Here is an 18,782-nt window from a genome sequence, read left to right as displayed (position 1 = left end):
GTGAAACATTTTGTCTTATTAATCTCGTAATTCAAGGGGCTGAGTTTGTGTTTCACGGCCGCAGTTAAACTCCCCATCGCATTTAAATCAGGATCCAACTAAAATCCGCAAATATTAAACCCGAACCGAGAAATTTTGAATTTTGCTTGTGCCTTTAGCCTCGGCTTCAGAGGTGTTTGCCTATCTGGTGTGTATGCAATTGGATTCTATTTACATGGTCACTACACCTTTGCCTATACAAACTCCACAACGTAGTAATGCTGTTTTCCAATCCTCAACAACATCAACCTGCCATCTACCAAATGATGATCTTTGTCAAACAATACAACATCATCAGGGTCTTCCACTTGGTTTCTATCCAAGCCTAAATACACACCACCTGACTTGATCAATCTTCTAACCTCACTCTTTGATTTCCCGGTGATATTGGCAATCAAAGCACTCAACTTTATGTCATTGCATTTACTCAACGGGAACTTGTACAATATACCAGATCTTTTAAAGTTTTCAATCAATTTATCAGCATTAACATGGTCGTTAAAAGGCTGGTCGGGAGTTGGGAACAAAAATCCTGTAATATATGCCATCTCGTCTCCAACACCTACCCCGTGTACTAAGTCGACAACTTCTCTAGCCAACACCCTTTGGGCTATACGCAAACCAGGATCACTTTGATGCTTGGGAACAAGTTCACCTTCGATGACATTCAATGGTAATAATGTAAACACTTTGAGCAATTTGCTAACCATGTCGTCGGGTACATTGATGAAAAATTGGTACAACTGATACGGAGTTGTCAAATGAGGGTCGATAAAAACGGCATTTCCTGCAGATTTTCCAAATTTCTCACCCGAAGGAGTGGTCAACAACGGAACGGTGACTCCAAATGCTTCGCGTGTCTTTTCGTCCTGCTTTCGCAAACGTGAAATAAGATCAATACCAGCAGTGATATTTCCCCATTGGTCATTACCACCAACTTGAATGTTGACACCTTCATTCTTGTACAAGTGGTAAAAGTCATATGCTTGTAGAATTTGATAGGTAAATTCATTAAATCCAATCCCACCGCCTTCTAATCTTGACAGGATTGAATCTCTAGCCAACATTGCACTGACTCTGATGTGGCGTCCATAAGTGGCCAAAAAGTCCAACATTTTAACATCTTTCCACCACGTTTCATTGTTGACGCTATTGCTTTGGCCAATACTTTTGTTCATTGGAAATTGTCTTGATTTGGCATACTCAATACCATTGGATAGAAAAGATGTAATTTGCTTCTGTATCCTGCCGACATTACTCTCAACTTCATTTACATTCAACACACTTCTTTCGGTGGATCTCCCACTAGGGTCACCAACCTGACCGGTTGCACCTCCTACTAAACCATATACATTACTTCCGCTGAGTTTAAAATGTAGTAGAACCATCAATGGCAATAAATTACCTAAATGTAAGCTTGGTGCTGTTGGATCGGCACCACAGTATAACTTAAAGTTTCCATTGTTATCTCTTTTGGTTATGTTGAACAATTTATCATCGGTCAATGACTCAATTAGATGTCTTGACTGTAAGTAGCTGACTAACGATGTATCTGGACTCGTTTCAGGTGTGACATCTTTTCCTTCAGTCAATTCATACACAGTTGGTATTACTGTCACTGTATCCCTAGGAAGAGTCGTTGACGAGTTGAGTCTGATTTGTCGACGCAATTGTTGTCTTAGTGATACTTTCAACATCTTTGGTGAAGATCCAACATAAACCTTTTCAATTTAATTTTATTTTTATTTTTTTCTGTTCTTTGTTTCTTTCGCATCTCTTTTTCATCTGCAAACGAATAGAGGATTAGGATGAGCTACGACCAACCTAATGGTTCGAGCCAGGACTATTCCAAAAAGAGAAAGAGAAAGAGGAGCAAAGGCTCCAAGGTAACGTCGGGCGAGATTGCATTACCGGAAAGTACAACACAAATTCCAGTTAAGTCTCAGAACAAAAAGATCAAATTTGGTGATGACTCCAATGAAGCTAAAACATTGGATGCAACCCCCTTGCCAGCTTCGGAAAGCACCCTCACGATAGAAAAACCAACTGCACCAAAGAGCGATACATTTAAAGAAGATAAAACAATAACGAAGAAAGATTACAAAAGTAAACCGAAAGTAGTCAAATATATTGATCATGCTTCAGATTCAGATTCAGATGATGCAAACGATTTTAATTTCCTGCGATCTTTGCTACAGTCAACTGAGAGAGCAAAGGAGCTACTCCAAGTACGGCAGAACTTACCAATCTACCAACATAAGGACAAAATCACTCAATTTGTGACAGAGAACCAAGTAACTATCATCATTGGTGAAACAGGTTCGGGTAAATCAACACAAATACCACAATTTTTGATTCCAGAAAACAGAAAAGCTATAGCTGTAACACAACCAAGAAGAGTTGCAGCAGCGTCGTTGGCATCCAGAGTAAGTGAAGAATATGGTTGTAAATTAGGCTCCGACGTTGGGTACCAGGTTCGTTTCACCAATATGAGCAACCCAAGAACCAAATTGAAGTACCTCACCGATGGTATGCTTTTGAGGGAAATCATGTTGGATAGGGAATTGAAAAAGTACAGCACAATCATTTTAGATGAAGCGCATGAAAGGACAATATTGACTGATTTAATTATGGGGTTTTTGAAATCGTTAATTGTTTCTGGAACCCGCAAGGACCTTAAAGTGATTGTAATGTCGGCAACATTGAATGCTGAATTGTTCAGTCGCTTTTTCAATAATGCACCTATCTTGTATGTTGAAGGTAAGATGTATCCAGTGACTCAGATGTATGTTGGAGACGAAAGTAATCAAGATATAGTTGATTGTGTTATTCGCTCTATTATCAAGGTGAATATGACCGAACCTGAAGGTGATGTGTTGTGCTTTTTAGCAGGACAGGAGGAGATAGACAATTGTGTGAAAACATTGGAACAACTAGCACCGCAACTACCTCGAGAAGCACCTTTGATTGTTCCATTACCCTTGTATGCAGCATTGAGTCCACATCAGCAGCTGAAAATCTTTGAGAAATTACCCAAAGGTCGTAGAAAGATAATCTTGGCTACAAATATTGCTGAGACTTCGATTACTGTCCCCGGCGTAAAGTATGTTATTGATTCAGGATTGAGAAAGGTTAAAATCTGGAAGCACAACTTGGGCTTGTCTACTTTACTCACAACTCCTATTTCACAAGCTTCGGCTAGGCAACGAGCAGGAAGAGCAGGAAGAGAAAGTGCGGGAAAAGTGTTTCGGTTGTATCAAGAACAGGAGTACTTGAACTTGCCCAAGCAGCAAGAATCTGAAATCAAAAGGAATGATATCATCTTGCCAATTTTGACATTGAAAAAGTTGGGTATAGATGATCTATTAAACTGGACGTGGCTTGAAGATCCTGGGCAGGAGCTGATTTTAAGTGCTTTGAACACCTTATACACACTAGGAGCATTGAATGATGCTGGTAAGATTACCAATTTAGGGTACAAGATGAGTGTGTTGCCATTACCTCCACAGTTGTCGGTAGTTTTGATTACTGCTATTGAAATGGGCTGTTTGGCGCCAGTGATTGATATAGTCTCGTGCTTATCCGTTGACAATCTAATCTTGAATGTTACGGGAGAGTTGAGAGACGAAATGAACTTCAAACGTAGGTCACACTGTCCAAAAGGAAATACCCACGGTGATTTGATCGCATTGTATGAATTTTACCAAACATTTCAATCTTTGGGTAAAGAGTGGTGCCAAGAAATGATGTTTAGTTACAAAGGATTCAAGAATGTGCTCAAGATAAAGAATCAGCTAAAGGAGTACATGTTAGCAACTATTAAACAAGACGATAGCCTTTCGGATGACGCAAAGGATAAACAATTGACAAATCTACGTTCTCAGTTTGAGGAGAAAGACGAGGTCTTGGACATTCCTGCCATTCTCAAATCATTCTTGAAAGGATTCATCACAAACACGGCCGTAGGAATGCCAGATAGATCATTCAGAACTTTCAATACTGGGCAGTTGATCAGTGTGCATCCTTCCTCGGTGTTGTTTGGTAAATTGAATCTAGATGCGATTATGTATATTGAGTATGTGTTTACTACAAAGGGCTACGCAAGAAATTGTTCATCAATTGAATTGTCGTGGCTTCAAGAAGTAGCTCCACATGTGATTGGTGGCAACAAGGTGAGCATTAATTGAGTTTTAAAACTTCCTTCACTGCATCGATAACTGTGTTGAATATTTTGCTGTTGCCGGCGATAACACCCTTTGAATTCAAGTACCTACCTTTACTAAAGTCCAATGGAGTTCCGTATATATCACCAACTTTACCACCTGCTTCGTAAATCAAAACATTTCCCGCAGCATGATCCCAAATCTTTTCTCTATACGAATCGTCAATAGGCAAACGTAAGTATATATCTGCCTGTCCACTAGCTAACAAACAATATTTAACTTGCGAATCTAAATTGATTGTCTGTGTTGAGACTGTACTCTGGTCAAACCCAATCTTTTCCTTTATTTCTGCTTGGGTTGAATGAGACGAGTGGCCCTTTTCCACACCCTCCACCACTTTCAAGTCCTTTGGAGAGTCATGATTTGACATATGTATATGTTGTTGTTGTCCTAAAGGCTTAAATCCTGGTGTAAACAATTCCGAGTAGTATGCCCCTTGACCAGTTATAGCCAGATACAATCCGCCAACTGTTCCATGGTGTTTTTCATTCGATTCGACATACTGTGACAAGTTAGGACACCCAATAACACCGAGAACAACCTTCCCTTGATCGATTAGTGCCAAACAAACAGCAAATTGATCTCCTCTGAGAAACCCCTTAGTTCCATCAATTGGGTCTAACGCCCAAAATCTCCCCTTTGAGCCACCCTGAGAGTTTCCAAAGTCGATGCTTTTGAATACAGCCTCCTCTTTGGATAAAGTACCAATTACGTCGTCATACTCAGCAGTCTCTTTCTGTACTTTAGTAATTAAATTCAACACTTCAGACGAGAGCTTAGCGTTGGCTTGTAAATCCTCAGAATCTTCTTCACCGACAATCTCATCACCGGGAAAGTTTAGCTTTATAGCGTTATTAATAATAGCCTGACTTGCAAAATCTCCAATTGTCACTGGTGATTTGTCCTCTTTAGTGATTGTCCCTGATTTGGCCTGAGAAATTGAATCGCTCAACTGTTTGGTCAATATAGATGCTCTCTTTACCGCAAGTGTAGCAATTTGGAGTTCTTTATAGTATGAGTGAGTAGTTGTTGTTGTTGAAGATGATGACATGGTGAGCCAGCGTACGAAATTGAACCTTTTGAAAGATATTATAGTTATCACTATGACTGTAAAGTAGATAAGAAGCCTGCTCCCACGCATATGATGGAATTGTTCGAAAAATGGGAAATGGAAAATTGAACAGAAAAAAACACTGATGACACAAAATGTACATACTGTTTCAACAAGAACACCCATCCCCAACTTTATAGTTTCCCCTTCACTACACTTGATCACTCATTTAATAGCATATGTCATATATAAGTCACGGTATCTAATTTAAAACAGCTTTATTTTACACCCACACGGCATGTACAAAGCACTCCTAGCTTTACTCGTATTGTGTACTGTTTGCTGGGTCATTCAGCTACTCCCGGTTATTTCAGTCCCACTCACGTCCCACAGAGGAAACATTTACCTTTCCCATTTCGAAAATGTTAAATTTGGAGTGTTTGGTATATGTGATATGCAAACTGGGAAGTGTAGCACACCCAAGATAGGATACCCTTCATCGAATAGCTCGTTTTACAACTTGGGGAGCGATGTCAGTACAAGTTATAGTGGAGTCGTTCTCCCGTCATACGTGAGGTACACAATTTCAAAGTTATTGGTGGTTCATGTTGTTGCATTTTGCTTTTCCAGCTTGTTATTAATAGTCATATTTATGCTATATGCTTTGGAAAGCATGGATAGGATGAAGGACCGTATCGAACTGCGGAAACGGCGAGATGAGATGGACCACTTAAGAAATGAAAGACGAGAAGAAGAGCATGAAGATGATGCCAATATGGACACTGGTGATCTACGTAAAGAGAAAAGAGACTTGAGTCCGTACTTGAATATAATGTTAATTCTAACTATATTTTCGGTTCTAACGACATTACTAGCCTTTTTAGCTGATATTTTATTGTTCACTCCTAGGTTGAGTTACTTGGGGTGGGTGCAATTATTGCCAATCGTTTCGATGGCACTAATCACATCTATGTTGTGCTTTATCAAAAGGTCGATATCGAGCAGGAGGTTTTTCGAAAACTACGACCACCCATATGCTAATGCCGATATGAAGATATTGCGGAACAGAGCTATGGAACAATCTTGGAATGACAGCTCAAGTGACGATGGATTTGTTGTGTACACTGATGGTTTCTATACCAGAAATGAAGGTGACGGCGATGAAACCAGAGTCAATATCCACTCTACTAGTTCTTTAAGAAGTGTCGTACGACACAATCATCAAAGCGATGAGTTTTCAGTAAACTCTAGCAGGGAATCTATTGAACTTGACAACCTACGGTTGGCCTAACCTATAATACACTATACACGTGATATCTTATTAATAGCAGTTATCACATCTGAATCATTATTGTAATCCTTAATTGCTCTTTCCCGTAGCTTTTTATTCAACCGTACATTACGTGCTGATAAGAAGCGCAAAAATTGAGTCGTGATTAGTTGGGACGTAGTCATCTCACGCAATTTGGAATACAATTCATTTTGCTTGTTATTGAGCATATCAGGCGTCCTTTTTAGCAATGTTACGAGCTTTATTAACTCGTTTACATTGCTTACAGTATGGAGAACCAAGTTGAATGCGACATCACTCATCTTGCGATAATGGAGTACCGGTTTTAAGAATGACAACTCTTTTAATGTAGTCACCGGATCGATGAATTTGTAGCTAGCATAGTACTTTTCAACTGTTTTCTCAGAAGGACACACAGATGCACTGACAAGGTCTTTGATTAAAATCGTTGCAAGATCTGAATTGATATCGATTACTGAACGAGCTAACTTGTCTTTAATGTCAGATTCCAAAGCTCGTAGCATTCGCGGATGCAATTCAATAATACGTACTGCTAATTCATTGATGGTAGAAGCACTTACAGGAAACTCTTCACATAATGATGTTACCAGTGTCAACAATTCTTTCAAGCCGTGGAATGTGAAACTCTGCACTTTTGGGGCAACAAAGGTTAAAAACTCTTCGAGCGCCTCGGGGCGATCAATGGTGCTCAAAACCAAATTGCAAGCAGACTCGACAGTGAACAAACTTTTAATCTCTGACGGTTGCACTTTACCCTCTTTAATCAAGATTGAGTTTTTGAAAGCTCTCGATTTTCTGAAAAAGTCTTCGAACGAGGCGGCACCTTTTAAAAGGTTCAAGTACTTGTCCTCAACTGGTGGAAACATATGAGTGACTGGTTCAATTTCTTTCAAGTTCTTGATTTGCTTGTTGTACACATTTTTCCAACCAAGAAGTATGCTTGAAAATGGAAACACGACTGGAGTTTCATACAGCTTATTAATGCTTCTAATGACATAATCTTTGTCTCCATATAGATATTTTTCCTTCGATAGTATAGAAATCAAGACATCATTAGTGTTTAACTTTGTCACCAAATCGGCAACTTCTTCGGGATTCACTATTTCGTGATGAACTTTATCAATGGTTGAAAAATTTGGCTTGTCCGGTATAGCATCACTATTCTCCCTTTTGGTTAACTTCTCAGACTCAAAAATATGTCTATCTTCGTTGGAAATAAACAGGATCGTCGAATACCTTCGAGGAAGTTGTCGTATTAGTCTTTTTGTAATCATTGGTAGTTAGGTTGTAGTGGTTGAAAATTTTTGGATTTGATCAAATTTCGAAAAAGATGTTGATAAGTACACAAAGTTGGCGCCAATTAAACATCAACATTATTCTCTTGCCAGTTTAGCCACGACATGACAACAGACTAGAAGAACCCTTGCTCGTTGGCCTTTCCACTCCCTGCAAGATATACTGCTCATGATTGTTTCTCCTGAAATGGTTATTTAATTTACAAAAAGTTCTAGTTCCAACCTTGGATACGAAGTTGAAGGGGATCTCTCCCCTAGTATGATCGTCTAGACAGTGTTCAATCACATACACGTCGCATCTGGTATATCATTCTACTATATATATGTTCTATCTCCTCATGATGTTGTTTTATGAGTTTTATTTTTTATGATAATGTGGACGTTGTTTCGAGTTTGTTTCAGGTGTCAAACAACATACCTTATAAAGCAAAGTCAACATCCATGGAAAATGAAACTGTTGCATCGCACCAGACTCACATGCAGTTGACATTATGGGCATTTTGCTTGAATCGCTTACTTGCTAGAGAGCTTACATTAAGGGAAATATCAGATGAGCTATACACTTTTCCTTTACTAGATGAATGGAAAGACGATTGCAGCAGACAAGCATTATTATCAATATTGCCACAGTGTTTACACGGCCTAGAAACAATCACTTCTTTACAACAGAAAGAAGTTGCTTTGGAGTTGTCGATATGCGAATTGGATAATGCCAAAATTGAATACCCACTAGATTGCGATCCACAAATTAGACAAGCAAACATTGACAAGTGTATTCAGTCATTGGAGAAGTCACCTCAATTCTGGACTAGCTACAGTGGCAACTATAGAAGCGTAAAGGAAGTATGTCATCAAGTGAGCTTGCCATTCAAGAAGGAACAAATTATAGAAGTTTACGAGAATGTAACTATACTTTTCCAAAATGTGATGAATGACTTGAAGACATCTCAAGCAGATAATGATGAAGCCCAGAAACACATGAAAGAAAGGTTTGAGGCAATGTTTAATATTGTCGACGATATCATGAAAGAGAGCAGAGGGTCAGCAGAGTTAATGAATCAGACATTTAATGTATTTTACGAGAATTTTGAAGTCTCTTTAAACAATGCCCTTGTTATCATAGAGCAATCGTATCAAGGCGCTAATACCAATATGAATGAACTCGAACAGCATGTCAATTACTTCACTAAAGAAATGTATCACATTTGTGAATTGATACGAGAAAACCAAGACATGTTGAGCCTGCTGCAAAAGGATTTGGAAGCACATAAGGAAATTCTTCTGAATCAACAAAACGAGGCGTTGAAAAATATAAAGGGTATTAACGAGTACACTTTGGAGTTGCGAGATTCTACTAAACGCCACTTTGACTACATAGATCATAAAATGCAGTTCTCGGTGTTTAAGATCCACTCCATTAATGAATTACTAAACCGAAACTTTGATAATTTACAAGTGCAGAGACAATATATAAATCAGCAGTCTGTTGCGATGGTGGATGACATTTCGAAAGCTTTTGTTCTGTATTTGAATGCATCGGGTCAGGAGATACTCGCATCGTTTGAATCTTCATTGAACACCTCTTTGGAGAATTTAGAGGAGAAAATAGAAGAAGCCGTAGTCTCAATGGAAATGCTTGATTTTAAAGTCAAGAATTTTCTAAATCTCGCACATAATGCCACCAACTACATTGCTAATATAATTCCGGACCTTGTCCGTGGAGCTTTCGATTATACGCACAAAAGCTATGTTTCAATGATGGCTGTGTTTTCTAAAGCGTACAAACTTCTGTTATGTCTAGCGGTGGCTATACTTTTTTTGATGACAAAACGGTTTGCTCGTTTTGTCTCGGCCCTTTTCATCAAGTGGTTCATTATTATAGTTGTTCCGCTAGTCTTGGGAGTTGTTGCGGCTATAATGACGCTAAAACTTGTATTGGTATTTAGCTCATTGAATAGTTGAAAATGAGTTTCTCGGACTTTTCTCTTTTAGGACTTAAAGCGGGGTAGCATGCACTTTTTAATGAGCTGGGTAGCTAATGGTATGCCTTTATCGAGATACATAGCCTTGGTACTTGTAGTTATATAACACAGCATGACTTTTCACTGACCCCAACTCTTTGATGTGAAAATAGCTGTCCCCATTAACATACTGTGATTGCTATAAAGTGCGCTGTTCTAACAAAGCTCCGTTTATAAAAATTATACCCCAGTCATGAATCTTTCTGCAGCACACACAACATGTGGTACCCAGGCTTATACAATATCTTTCTATTCATAACCATCAGTTTACTCACACTGGTCCGTTCGCACCCCCTTGAGAATGAGATTTATCTTGATTTGCGAGAAAACAACGTTTATTCCATTGACCCTGAAATATATTCCAATTTGTACACTTATGCCCACTTGATTGATATATCGTATTGCATATCTGAAGTTCATGGAATAGAACCTCCTTTCAAATGCGACTTGAATTGTGAAAAGCGTTTTCCCAACATGTCGTTGGTCTATCAATGGTACTTTCCTGAGTCTGTGACAGGGTATATCGCCAGCACCTACAACAACATCTTCAATTACGATATTTCCAAACCAAAAAAGACAATAATTATATCACTTCGAGGTACACGGTCTATTTTTGATACCTATGCCGATATGAAAATTGATATGATAGGTTATTCCAACGTCGGATTGAATTTACCATTATGTGGACGTGGGTGCAAAGTCCATAATGGATTCTTTCGTTATTTCACGACCACTTTAAGTAATATCAATCAATATGTAGTCGAAGAAATTGGAGATGAAGATGATTATGAATTGATTATAGTTGGACATTCATTGGGTGGCAGTGTTGCATTATTGTTGGGGTTGCACTATCTTGATATGGGTTACGACAAAATGACTTTGGTCACAATGGGACAGCCACTAACTGGCAATCAGGATTTTGTGAATTGGGCAGATAAAGTACTAGGGAGTCATATTGAGTTAAAGCATAATGAATTCAAAAGAAAGTTTTTAAGATTAATCCATAAGAACGACGTGATTACTACAATACCACGCAGTAGTAACCCATTCACTCAATATCATCAATTTGATAACCAAATCTACTTGAATTGTTCAAGTACAAATGAAAGACCTCGTTTGAACCAAGTTTTTGATTGTGCTGATGCTACGAATAAGAATTGTATTGCGCATGATTTCCCCCTCCTTGCATTTGAGAGACATAACTACTTACAAACGCATATTACGTACTTTAGAAGAATGGGGCTTTGTGGAATTGTGAAATAACTATCGACTAAACCCGAACTTTGGTTGATCATCATCGTCGTCGTCATCATCTTCTTCTTCTTCTTCATTGTCATCACCGCCACCATCGCTGCTATCATCATGGTTGCTCTTATAATTTAGTCTCGGCGCTCTTCCTGTACTACTGGCATTCTCTTGACTCATTAAAAATGGTTGGGTGATAGATTCTTCATAACCACCATCAGAGTCATCTTCGGGGACAAATAGGGTGTTTGGTTCATATCCTCGTACTTCACTCATTGCACCACTGAAATCTTCATCCATGGTGGTGGTATGTTTGTGCTTTGGCTTAGGTAGTAACACATTAGTAGTTTCTTCAATAACCATTTCAATATGTGGGCGTGACTGTTGTCGCTTCACTGGCACACTTTTGACAAATTTTTTAAAGTTCTTTCCTACTGTAGTGGTTGCATTAGTAGCTTTTTCGTACTCTCTTTGTCTTTTTCTGATTGGTACATCAACAACCTCCACGATGGCCAAATTTGACAAGTTGGCGGTAACTCCCTCGGATTCTTCCAGTATTCCCATCTCTTTTTCCCACAACTCTCTCGTCTTCTCTTTTGTTTTCATCACGGCATCAGCAAATGATACTTTTGGAACAAACTTGGGAAGCTTTGGTGGTCTGTGAGTTGTAAACGACTCGCCCCTCCTCTTTCTCGGATTCTGGTGGTCCTCATCATTTGGCTCGGGGGATACCGGAATTACTTCTGGTTTGGGCTGTTCTTCTTTGACTTTTCCTGCCTCGATGGGTGTAGACACAACAGGCTTTTGAACTAGTTTTCCAATACTTGCAGGCTTGGTATTTTGTTCCTTAGCCAGCTCTAGGGGTGTCGTACCATCTTGGCTCTCAATAACCGGTATTGAAGTAGCGCTAGGTGAAAAGAAATGAAGCTTGTCCACCTTTTCATACCTTCGTCGTTTCCGAGAACTAGACCCCGTCTCGGTTGAAGCTTGTCTTTTCTGTGATTGCTCTTGAATTCTATTTGTTGGTATAGTGTCCAATGTCTTGGATACAACTTTATTCCAGATATCAGCCTGATGCACTGCTTGAAATCCAAATACACTGAAGGTGTTGATTAAAATGAACTGATCGGTACCCACTTTTGACTGTATCTCATCCTCGCTCTTTTCTACTACTATCACATCCAACCATTCTACAGGTTCAAAGGATATTAACTTTGTATCGAGAAGCTTTCGTCTTGGTTCAGGTAAATACGCACTGTTTTCATTGGGAAGATATAGGGAATAATCACAATTGAGCAACCACTTGTTGACATTATTAGGTTTTTTAAGGACACTTTTAGCCCAGGAGTCATTAACTATTGGTATCCCTCTAACTACAGCATTTTTGAAGTGAACCAGATTTGGCATGGCTTGAGCTGTGTAGAAATGGGTTGCATCCAGTATATCCTCAACAAACGCGAACTCTATCCCTGATCGTTTCAACTCTTTGATGTTGTCATCTTCCGTGTCGACAAATAATTTAACCTCTATCCACTCAATAATAATAGGAAAGTCCTTCAACTCCAGGTCTGAATCGGGCTCAACTGTAATTGTTATCTTGGTGCAATTGGTGTAATCAATTTCCTTCGGACTTTCACCTTTACTTAGTCGTAATATCGCTCCATTCACGTTCGTCTTTGCTCGAGATTGGATACATAGACTCAATGGTGTCTTTGCAGATGATGGAGGGCCCATTATAAGCTCCAACAATTCTCTTGCCGATTTACGTGAATTAAACACGAAATCTAATTGATCATTTCTGCCTACTTTATAATTCTTTTCAGGAAACAATATGCGATAATCTGATGTCAATTGTTAGTATATGGCCTATGAATATGTTCTGAATGTAATACTTACCACCATGGGGGTCTACCTTGTGGTGCACAATCCACATTGCATTGCAGAGAAAGTGTCTACCAGAAATGTATTTTTTTTCAAGCATTTCAGAGTCTCGCTATGTGGTAACTACTGCTGAGCTTTTACTACCGGTCCTTAATTCAACAAATATCTGTACATATCTTCTATTTTCTAGGCCTACTTACCTTTCCCTTAACTTTCTCCTTCTTTTTCTCCCCCAATTTTTTACCAATGGCTTTAGCAACCATTTCTGCATCTCCTAATTCTAATAATCCCTTTTCAAAAGCCGAGAGCTCATCACCTTTAAATGTTTCTCTCTCCTTAGTTTCAACTAGTATATCATCCTCATCATACAAGCTATCTGTATAATACAATGGCAAGGCAGGTGAGTTTGGAGTTTTCAACATGATCGACTTGATAGTATTAAGTTCAAAGCTGGATGCAACAGCGTTGATATTCTTGTTCAAATCCTCGAGTGAGAATTCATCATTAATGGAACCAATTTTAATGGATACAGTTGTTCCTTGTGGTGGTAAATAACTGGTACTAGCCAAAAGCTTTTCCAATTGATTTGATAAAGTTGTTAATGACAATTCTTTGTTATTACTCGAGGTTGTGACTCTCAACGGAATAGGGTACTTGTTTGATTCATAAAATATCTTGCCCAATGAAAATGGCATGGTATTCAATACAGCATCATCAACAAAAAACAAATCATGACTGGAGTGCAACTCACGTCTTTTTTCAAATGGTTTATATTCAGTCTTGATCGACTGTAACGGCAAAATTTGCGAAATCGTGGGCAAGTTTGCTTCTTCGATTTTTTCAATTTCTTCATCTGACTTGACAAGTTGGTCACGAAGTATCAAACAAGATTTTAATGATGCATCATTTATGGATTTGGATAATTTAATGGTCTTGGGTTTGAATTGAGGTTTTGAACTAAAGAACTTTTTTGATTCGACAATAAGGGTTAATGTTGAATCCTCGGCATCATCTTCGCCAAACAATTGAGATTTGGAGGATGGGTTTTGAGATGTTTCTTGTTCTCTCCTAGACTTTTCTCTCTGGATGTAACCCTTGAGCTCGGAGATAGCTTTGTTGGTGACCTTGTTACTTATTACAGAGGGTGCAACATTCTGTTCTGATTCAGTCAATTTAACCTGAGCTTGAGTTTTCTGGTCCTTTTTGTTGGTTGGCTTTGGTGATTTTTTTGGTTTGGCAACTTTGTCTGACTCTTTAACCTTATTTACTACCGGTGAGGCGGGGCCCTTGGATCTGGTTCTAGCCATGGTGCTTTTTAAGTTGTAATGTCTACTGGTTGTGCTGATTTGAGATGGGCTGGAAATTCAAAAGAATCTCATCTCATTTGAGAAAAGAAGAAAAAAAATATTTTACTTAGTCTCTACCTGCATATAAAGGATATGTCTTAATGATAACCATACTACAGGATAATCTCAGCCAAGCCCATTACGCCAGTTGTACTACAATGACTTCTGTCTGTCTCAATTTGTTGTATGGCAGTATAAATAAATGTTAGCCATACCTTATTCGGTGAGAACTTTCAACGGTTAGGGCTTTAGGGGAAACTTACGCAGTGGTTGCGAAAAATGTTCCACTATTTCTACACAAGCAAAGTGTACAAGACGTATTATGCCACTCATATTTTGCTATCCCTTATCATTCAATATCCAAAGTTAGATAAAACGGGTTGGGTTGTCAAAACACAAAAGGTTACTCTTCTTGCAAATATATCTAATATTCTTCAAAAACAGTACAATCTATATGTTCTCTTCAAAAAAAGGCTGACATCCATCAACAAAACATAAGCATCGAAATTCTGTTAAGAAACGTCATGAGTGAGTTCTTGAATATTCAATATTTGTCAATAAAAGATTTCTTTGTTACCCGCTTCGCAACTTTTTCTTGTCAGTTGCATGATAAATAGTGTAAACTGTATACGTAGAGCACACTTCTTTCAATATCTTAAAAGGATTTTTGGATGTCTCCAGTCCTTGCCTTCCAAGAGTTAACACAGAAGTAATTAAAGTGAATGATATGAGTGAGCTATACTGTATCTTCCACACAATTTCAAGAACATTGACATGAGAAATTTTTAAGGACAAGTTTTTAATTTTTCCAATATCAATAAGGCATAAAATAGCCTCAACATCGATAAAACCGTCTTTCCCCATGTGTTCAAATGAAAATGATTGCAAGTGGCAAAATCTATGGCTAAATAGTTTTTCTATTATCTTGTGTGAGCCATCCAGCGCGATCTTTAAACTCAAATACTGTGGTCTAAGAAATTCATCGATTTTAGAGAACTCCTTTAGTGACAGCGGCCATAAATATAAGTAAATCAGTCTCAACTCGACAAAGACTTCCTGCCTGGTAACTGCGATCTTATCTTGCACACTCTTTTCTTTAACAAAAGATTCAATCTTACTATGTTCCAAATCCAATAGACTTGTCCGTTCCGATTGTAGTTTCAATGATGCAACATCAGACACACGTGATTCACTTCCGTTGAAATGGTTCCAAGTGTCAATGCAAAATGGATAAGAATACAAATAAAATCCCCAATATCCAACTAGTATATCTTACCAGGAACATACCTGCGCAAAGGACAAGGCGTCTGCTGTCTCGGGACTCACATTTGATAGAACTACCTCGTAGTGAAGAGCAAGAAACTTGCCGCTCTTTGGTTGTTGTTTTCTTGAACCAAAATTGATGTAGAAACTTAACTTGATTGGTTTTGGTAGCTTGCAATTCTGTCAGTTGAAGGCATTTCAACACCGTCAAGCAAATGAATTTTCTATACCAAAGTAGTCTGATATCAAAAGGCACATTAGCGATCGAGTCGACATAGTTTGTCGAGTACTTCAAGTGGAAGTTCTGGGAATTGCATTAATTAAAGCATAGGTACTCAAAGTAAAACATTTTGGCCGTAGGTCGAATCTTCCCAAGACACGTCAACGCGGAGTTGATCAATCCACTAGCGCAACTGGGACCAAAAAAAGTGGCAACAAGCGGTCATCCATGAACCATTTATACTAACGCCGCATTAACTACAACAAAGTAACTTCTTTTCACTATTGTAAAATCTTCTCCATTCCTTAATTAATCTTACTATACAATAATATATATGCATTGTTGATACCCGAGCTCAACACTTCATCCTCTTTAATTGGTTTGACAATTGTATCATCGATTTCCCACCATTGGTTATTTTCAAAATCAAACGTATCACTGGTATAATGTCCAGCATCAGCACTTGATCCATGGTGGTAAACAACGGAAGTCAATTGATATTGATTGGAGCTTGATAGCGTTGGCTGTGGGGGTGATGATAGTATTTCATTGGGTATTGTTAATGTATGGTCATAAGTTATATTTTTAGCCAATTTTTCTATAGCATTTTCTTGATCCTTGGAATAACTAAATCTTTTCAAATGGATAATCAAAACTTGAGGTAATTTTTCAATAAATGTTTGCTTTTTAACCTCAACTTCTTTATTATTGTTTCCTTTATATGATATGGTTTCTATTTCATTTAAATGGATAAATGCCTCTTCTATTGAATTTGAATTTGAAATGTCAAGTTGGACATGTTGGAAAGGGTCCAATGTAATTGATTTTTGGAAAGTGGATGATGATGCTTTAGGGAGGGTAATTACTGACTTGAACTCTCCACCAAAAATCATATTCAAGGGCGTAGGATCAACTTCAATCTTGGTTATATTTTTCTTACCTCCTACTTCGTTCCATTCACTCTCTTCCTCTCCTTGCTCATCCTTCTTTATCCTTTTAATGCATGTTTTGACGTTGTACTTGAATTTGGCAACATCGTCTTGTGTATATGACTGGATCAACTGGTCCACTTGTGGCGTGTTTAACTTTTTCAAAGCAAAAATCATTTCTTCATTCAATGCGTCGAGGTAATACCCTAAAAACTCTTCAGCATCTTCTTGTTGTCCCCATTTTAAATGTTGGAATTTCTTATGTTTAGATAATGCTGCATAAAACGGCTCTATTGAAACCGGCAATTTGTTCTCACTGGGCTTGAATTCGTTATATAGTTTGATAGTAGCATCTATTAATGGCTGTGATGACACTACTAAATCTCCAATTGACTTGGTTTCGATTAATTTGAGTAGTTTATTAAATGGTTGACAGTAAAGTAAAGATTGAAGGATCGAGTTCATGAAACATATATTGCCTGTGTTTGTCAATCCTTTTGGCTTTACATCAAATACTGGGAATTCGTTTGATAGCGAGTAGTTGCTGTCAAACATGACTTTGAGTAGCAATATTCCCAATGGGTATGCAGATTCTGAGTCAAAATTGAACTCGGGTGTTGATGAGTGCGACTTGGTGGTAGGACTAGTGCCTGTTTGATCAATAGTTGCTGGTTTTGTAGATGTGGTCCTTGGTTTAGTTATTCTTTTTGCTGGTGTTTGTGGTGCACTCGATTGCAATACAGAAGCCCAATTAGTGCTTGGTGGTTGATTCGCTGGCTGAGGTTGTGGTTCTACTTTTTCGGCTTCTTGCTTAATGTTTCTACCGTTAGTGACGTAGGTTTCTGTTGTATTGATGTCGAAAACCTTTGTGTAGTTAGGACAAATGATGATCTTCTTTTCTTTTGGGACATTGTTATTCAAGTTGTTCAACCTGTCAATGTCATTTATTTTTCTATTTTCCTCCGTTATGGGAAAGATGTTGGAGAAGTTTGATTTGTTTTCATTTATGTACAAGGGAAATTTGGCTTCTATAGGCTTTGACTCTTTTGTTTCTTTGTGTCCATTGAGTTTAGAGGAATCTACCACTTGTTCCTTGCTTTCTACTTCCTTCCTTTCTTCTGGTGTTATTTTATCTCCCGCACTTTGTTGCTTTATATCCATTTGTGGAGTCGTGTTTGTCGACAGATGTATGTCTTTATCCAGTGGTGCTTGGGGAGAAGAAGAAGTTGAATGTGCTGGCATATTTGTGGTATCAGATTGGGTTTCATTCTTCTTAACAGCTGCAGATTCAACTGACTCTGATGATATCAGAGTTTCTGTATGATACTTCAGTTTTAAAGAAGGTGATGGGTATGTCTGATGCTGAGGTTGTGACTGTGGTGCAAATTGCTGTGCGTTGTGTAATTGCAGTTGCAGTTGCAGTTGCAGTTGAGGGTGAGAGTATGGATGAGAATGTTGATTTGGATGTGGGACCGGAATAGGAATTTGTGGTGGTTGATGATGTGGCTGTAGAGGAGTAGGTGGCTGTGGTGTAAAAGCTGGTGGTATCATAAAAGCTTGTTGAGGCGGTTGTTGCTGTTGTTGCTGCTGTTGTTGTTGTTGGTATAATTCTTGAGGGTATGGAACATACATGTACATTGGATTTGTCATCACGGGGTAGCCAAAATTGCCATATTGCATGTAAAACTGTTGTTGCTGTTGTTGCTGCTGCTGTGGCGTAAGTTGTTGCATCTGCGGTGGTATATACAGCTTATTCGGCATATGCGGAGAATAAGGTTGTTGAGCATAGTGGTAAGCCGGGTAATGCCGAGGTGAAAAGCTCGCTGCATCACCACGAAACCGCAGACGACCTCCTCCATTTGACGTAGTATTCGATGTGGTTGATGATTGAGTGGAAGACGACGATGGTGCTGACATTAAATACAAAACAAAAGGTAAAAAAATTAAGGACAATGGT

At 38.5% G+C, this 18,782-nt stretch overlaps 8 protein-coding genes across 8 annotated transcripts; 3 read left to right on the top strand and 5 right to left on the bottom strand. All coding sequences in view use genetic code 12, as the record gives it.

The window, feature by feature from the left end:
• Positions 1–233: 233 nt before the first annotated feature.
• Positions 234–1,736, bottom strand: CANMA_002308 (tyrosine--tRNA ligase; the record flags this gene model as incomplete). Its single annotated transcript, XM_051814363.1, has 1 exon — positions 234–1,736. One exon carries the CDS (start codon positions 1,734–1,736, stop codon positions 234–236), a length of 1,503 nt encoding a protein of 500 aa, XP_051672093.1.
• A 111-nt stretch (positions 1,737–1,847) lies between these two features.
• CANMA_002307 (RNA helicase) lies at positions 1,848–4,185 on the top strand (the record flags this gene model as incomplete). The annotated part of the gene is made up of 2 exons (XM_051814362.1): positions 1,848–4,053; positions 4,145–4,185. The coding sequence occupies 2 exons, from the start codon at positions 1,848–1,850 to the stop codon at positions 4,183–4,185; spliced, it is 2,247 nt and encodes a 748-aa protein (XP_051672092.1).
• Positions 4,186–4,218: 33 nt separating this feature from the next.
• Positions 4,219–5,313, bottom strand: CANMA_002306 (MET22; the record flags this gene model as incomplete). The annotated part of the gene is made up of 1 exon (XM_051814360.1): positions 4,219–5,313. The coding sequence occupies one exon, from the start codon at positions 5,311–5,313 to the stop codon at positions 4,219–4,221; it is 1,095 nt and encodes a 364-aa protein (XP_051672091.1).
• Positions 5,314–5,552: 239 nt separating this feature from the next.
• On the top strand, positions 5,553–6,604 carry RIM9 (Rim9p; the record flags this gene model as incomplete). Its single annotated transcript, XM_051814359.1, has 2 exons — positions 5,553–5,571; positions 5,688–6,604. The coding sequence occupies 2 exons, from the start codon at positions 5,553–5,555 to the stop codon at positions 6,602–6,604; spliced, it is 936 nt and encodes a 311-aa protein (XP_051672090.1).
• An 11-nt stretch (positions 6,605–6,615) lies between these two features.
• Positions 6,616–7,899, bottom strand: CANMA_002304 (uncharacterized protein; the record flags this gene model as incomplete). The annotated part of the gene is made up of 1 exon (XM_051814358.1): positions 6,616–7,899. The coding sequence occupies one exon, from the start codon at positions 7,897–7,899 to the stop codon at positions 6,616–6,618; it is 1,284 nt and encodes a 427-aa protein (XP_051672089.1).
• Positions 7,900–8,361: 462 nt separating this feature from the next.
• On the top strand, positions 8,362–11,199 carry CANMA_002303 (uncharacterized protein; the record flags this gene model as incomplete). The annotated part of the gene is made up of 3 exons (XM_051814357.1): positions 8,362–9,684; positions 10,242–11,031; positions 11,138–11,199. 3 exons carry the CDS (start codon positions 8,362–8,364, stop codon positions 11,197–11,199), a joined length of 2,175 nt encoding a protein of 724 aa, XP_051672088.1.
• A 5-nt stretch (positions 11,200–11,204) lies between these two features.
• CANMA_002302 (ribosomal L1 domain-containing protein) lies at positions 11,205–14,374 on the bottom strand (the record flags this gene model as incomplete). The annotated part of the gene is made up of 2 exons (XM_051814356.1): positions 11,205–13,027; positions 13,264–14,374. 2 exons carry the CDS (start codon positions 14,372–14,374, stop codon positions 11,205–11,207), a joined length of 2,934 nt encoding a protein of 977 aa, XP_051672087.1.
• Positions 14,375–16,201: 1,827 nt separating this feature from the next.
• On the bottom strand, positions 16,202–18,742 carry CANMA_002301 (mRNA-binding ubiquitin-specific protease; the record flags this gene model as incomplete). The annotated part of the gene is made up of 1 exon (XM_051814355.1): positions 16,202–18,742. One exon carries the CDS (start codon positions 18,740–18,742, stop codon positions 16,202–16,204), a length of 2,541 nt encoding a protein of 846 aa, XP_051672086.1.
• Positions 18,743–18,782: the final 40 nt, after the last annotated feature.

The sequence above is a fragment of the Candida margitis genome, assembly GCF_024628925.1.
Source record: "Candida margitis strain CBS 14175 chromosome Unknown scaffold12, whole genome shotgun sequence".
Lineage (NCBI taxonomy): Eukaryota > Fungi > Ascomycota > Pichiomycetes > Serinales > Debaryomycetaceae > Lodderomyces > Lodderomyces margitis.
Note: the sequence above shows the minus strand (reverse complement) of the source record. Positions and strands in the feature narration are given on the sequence as shown.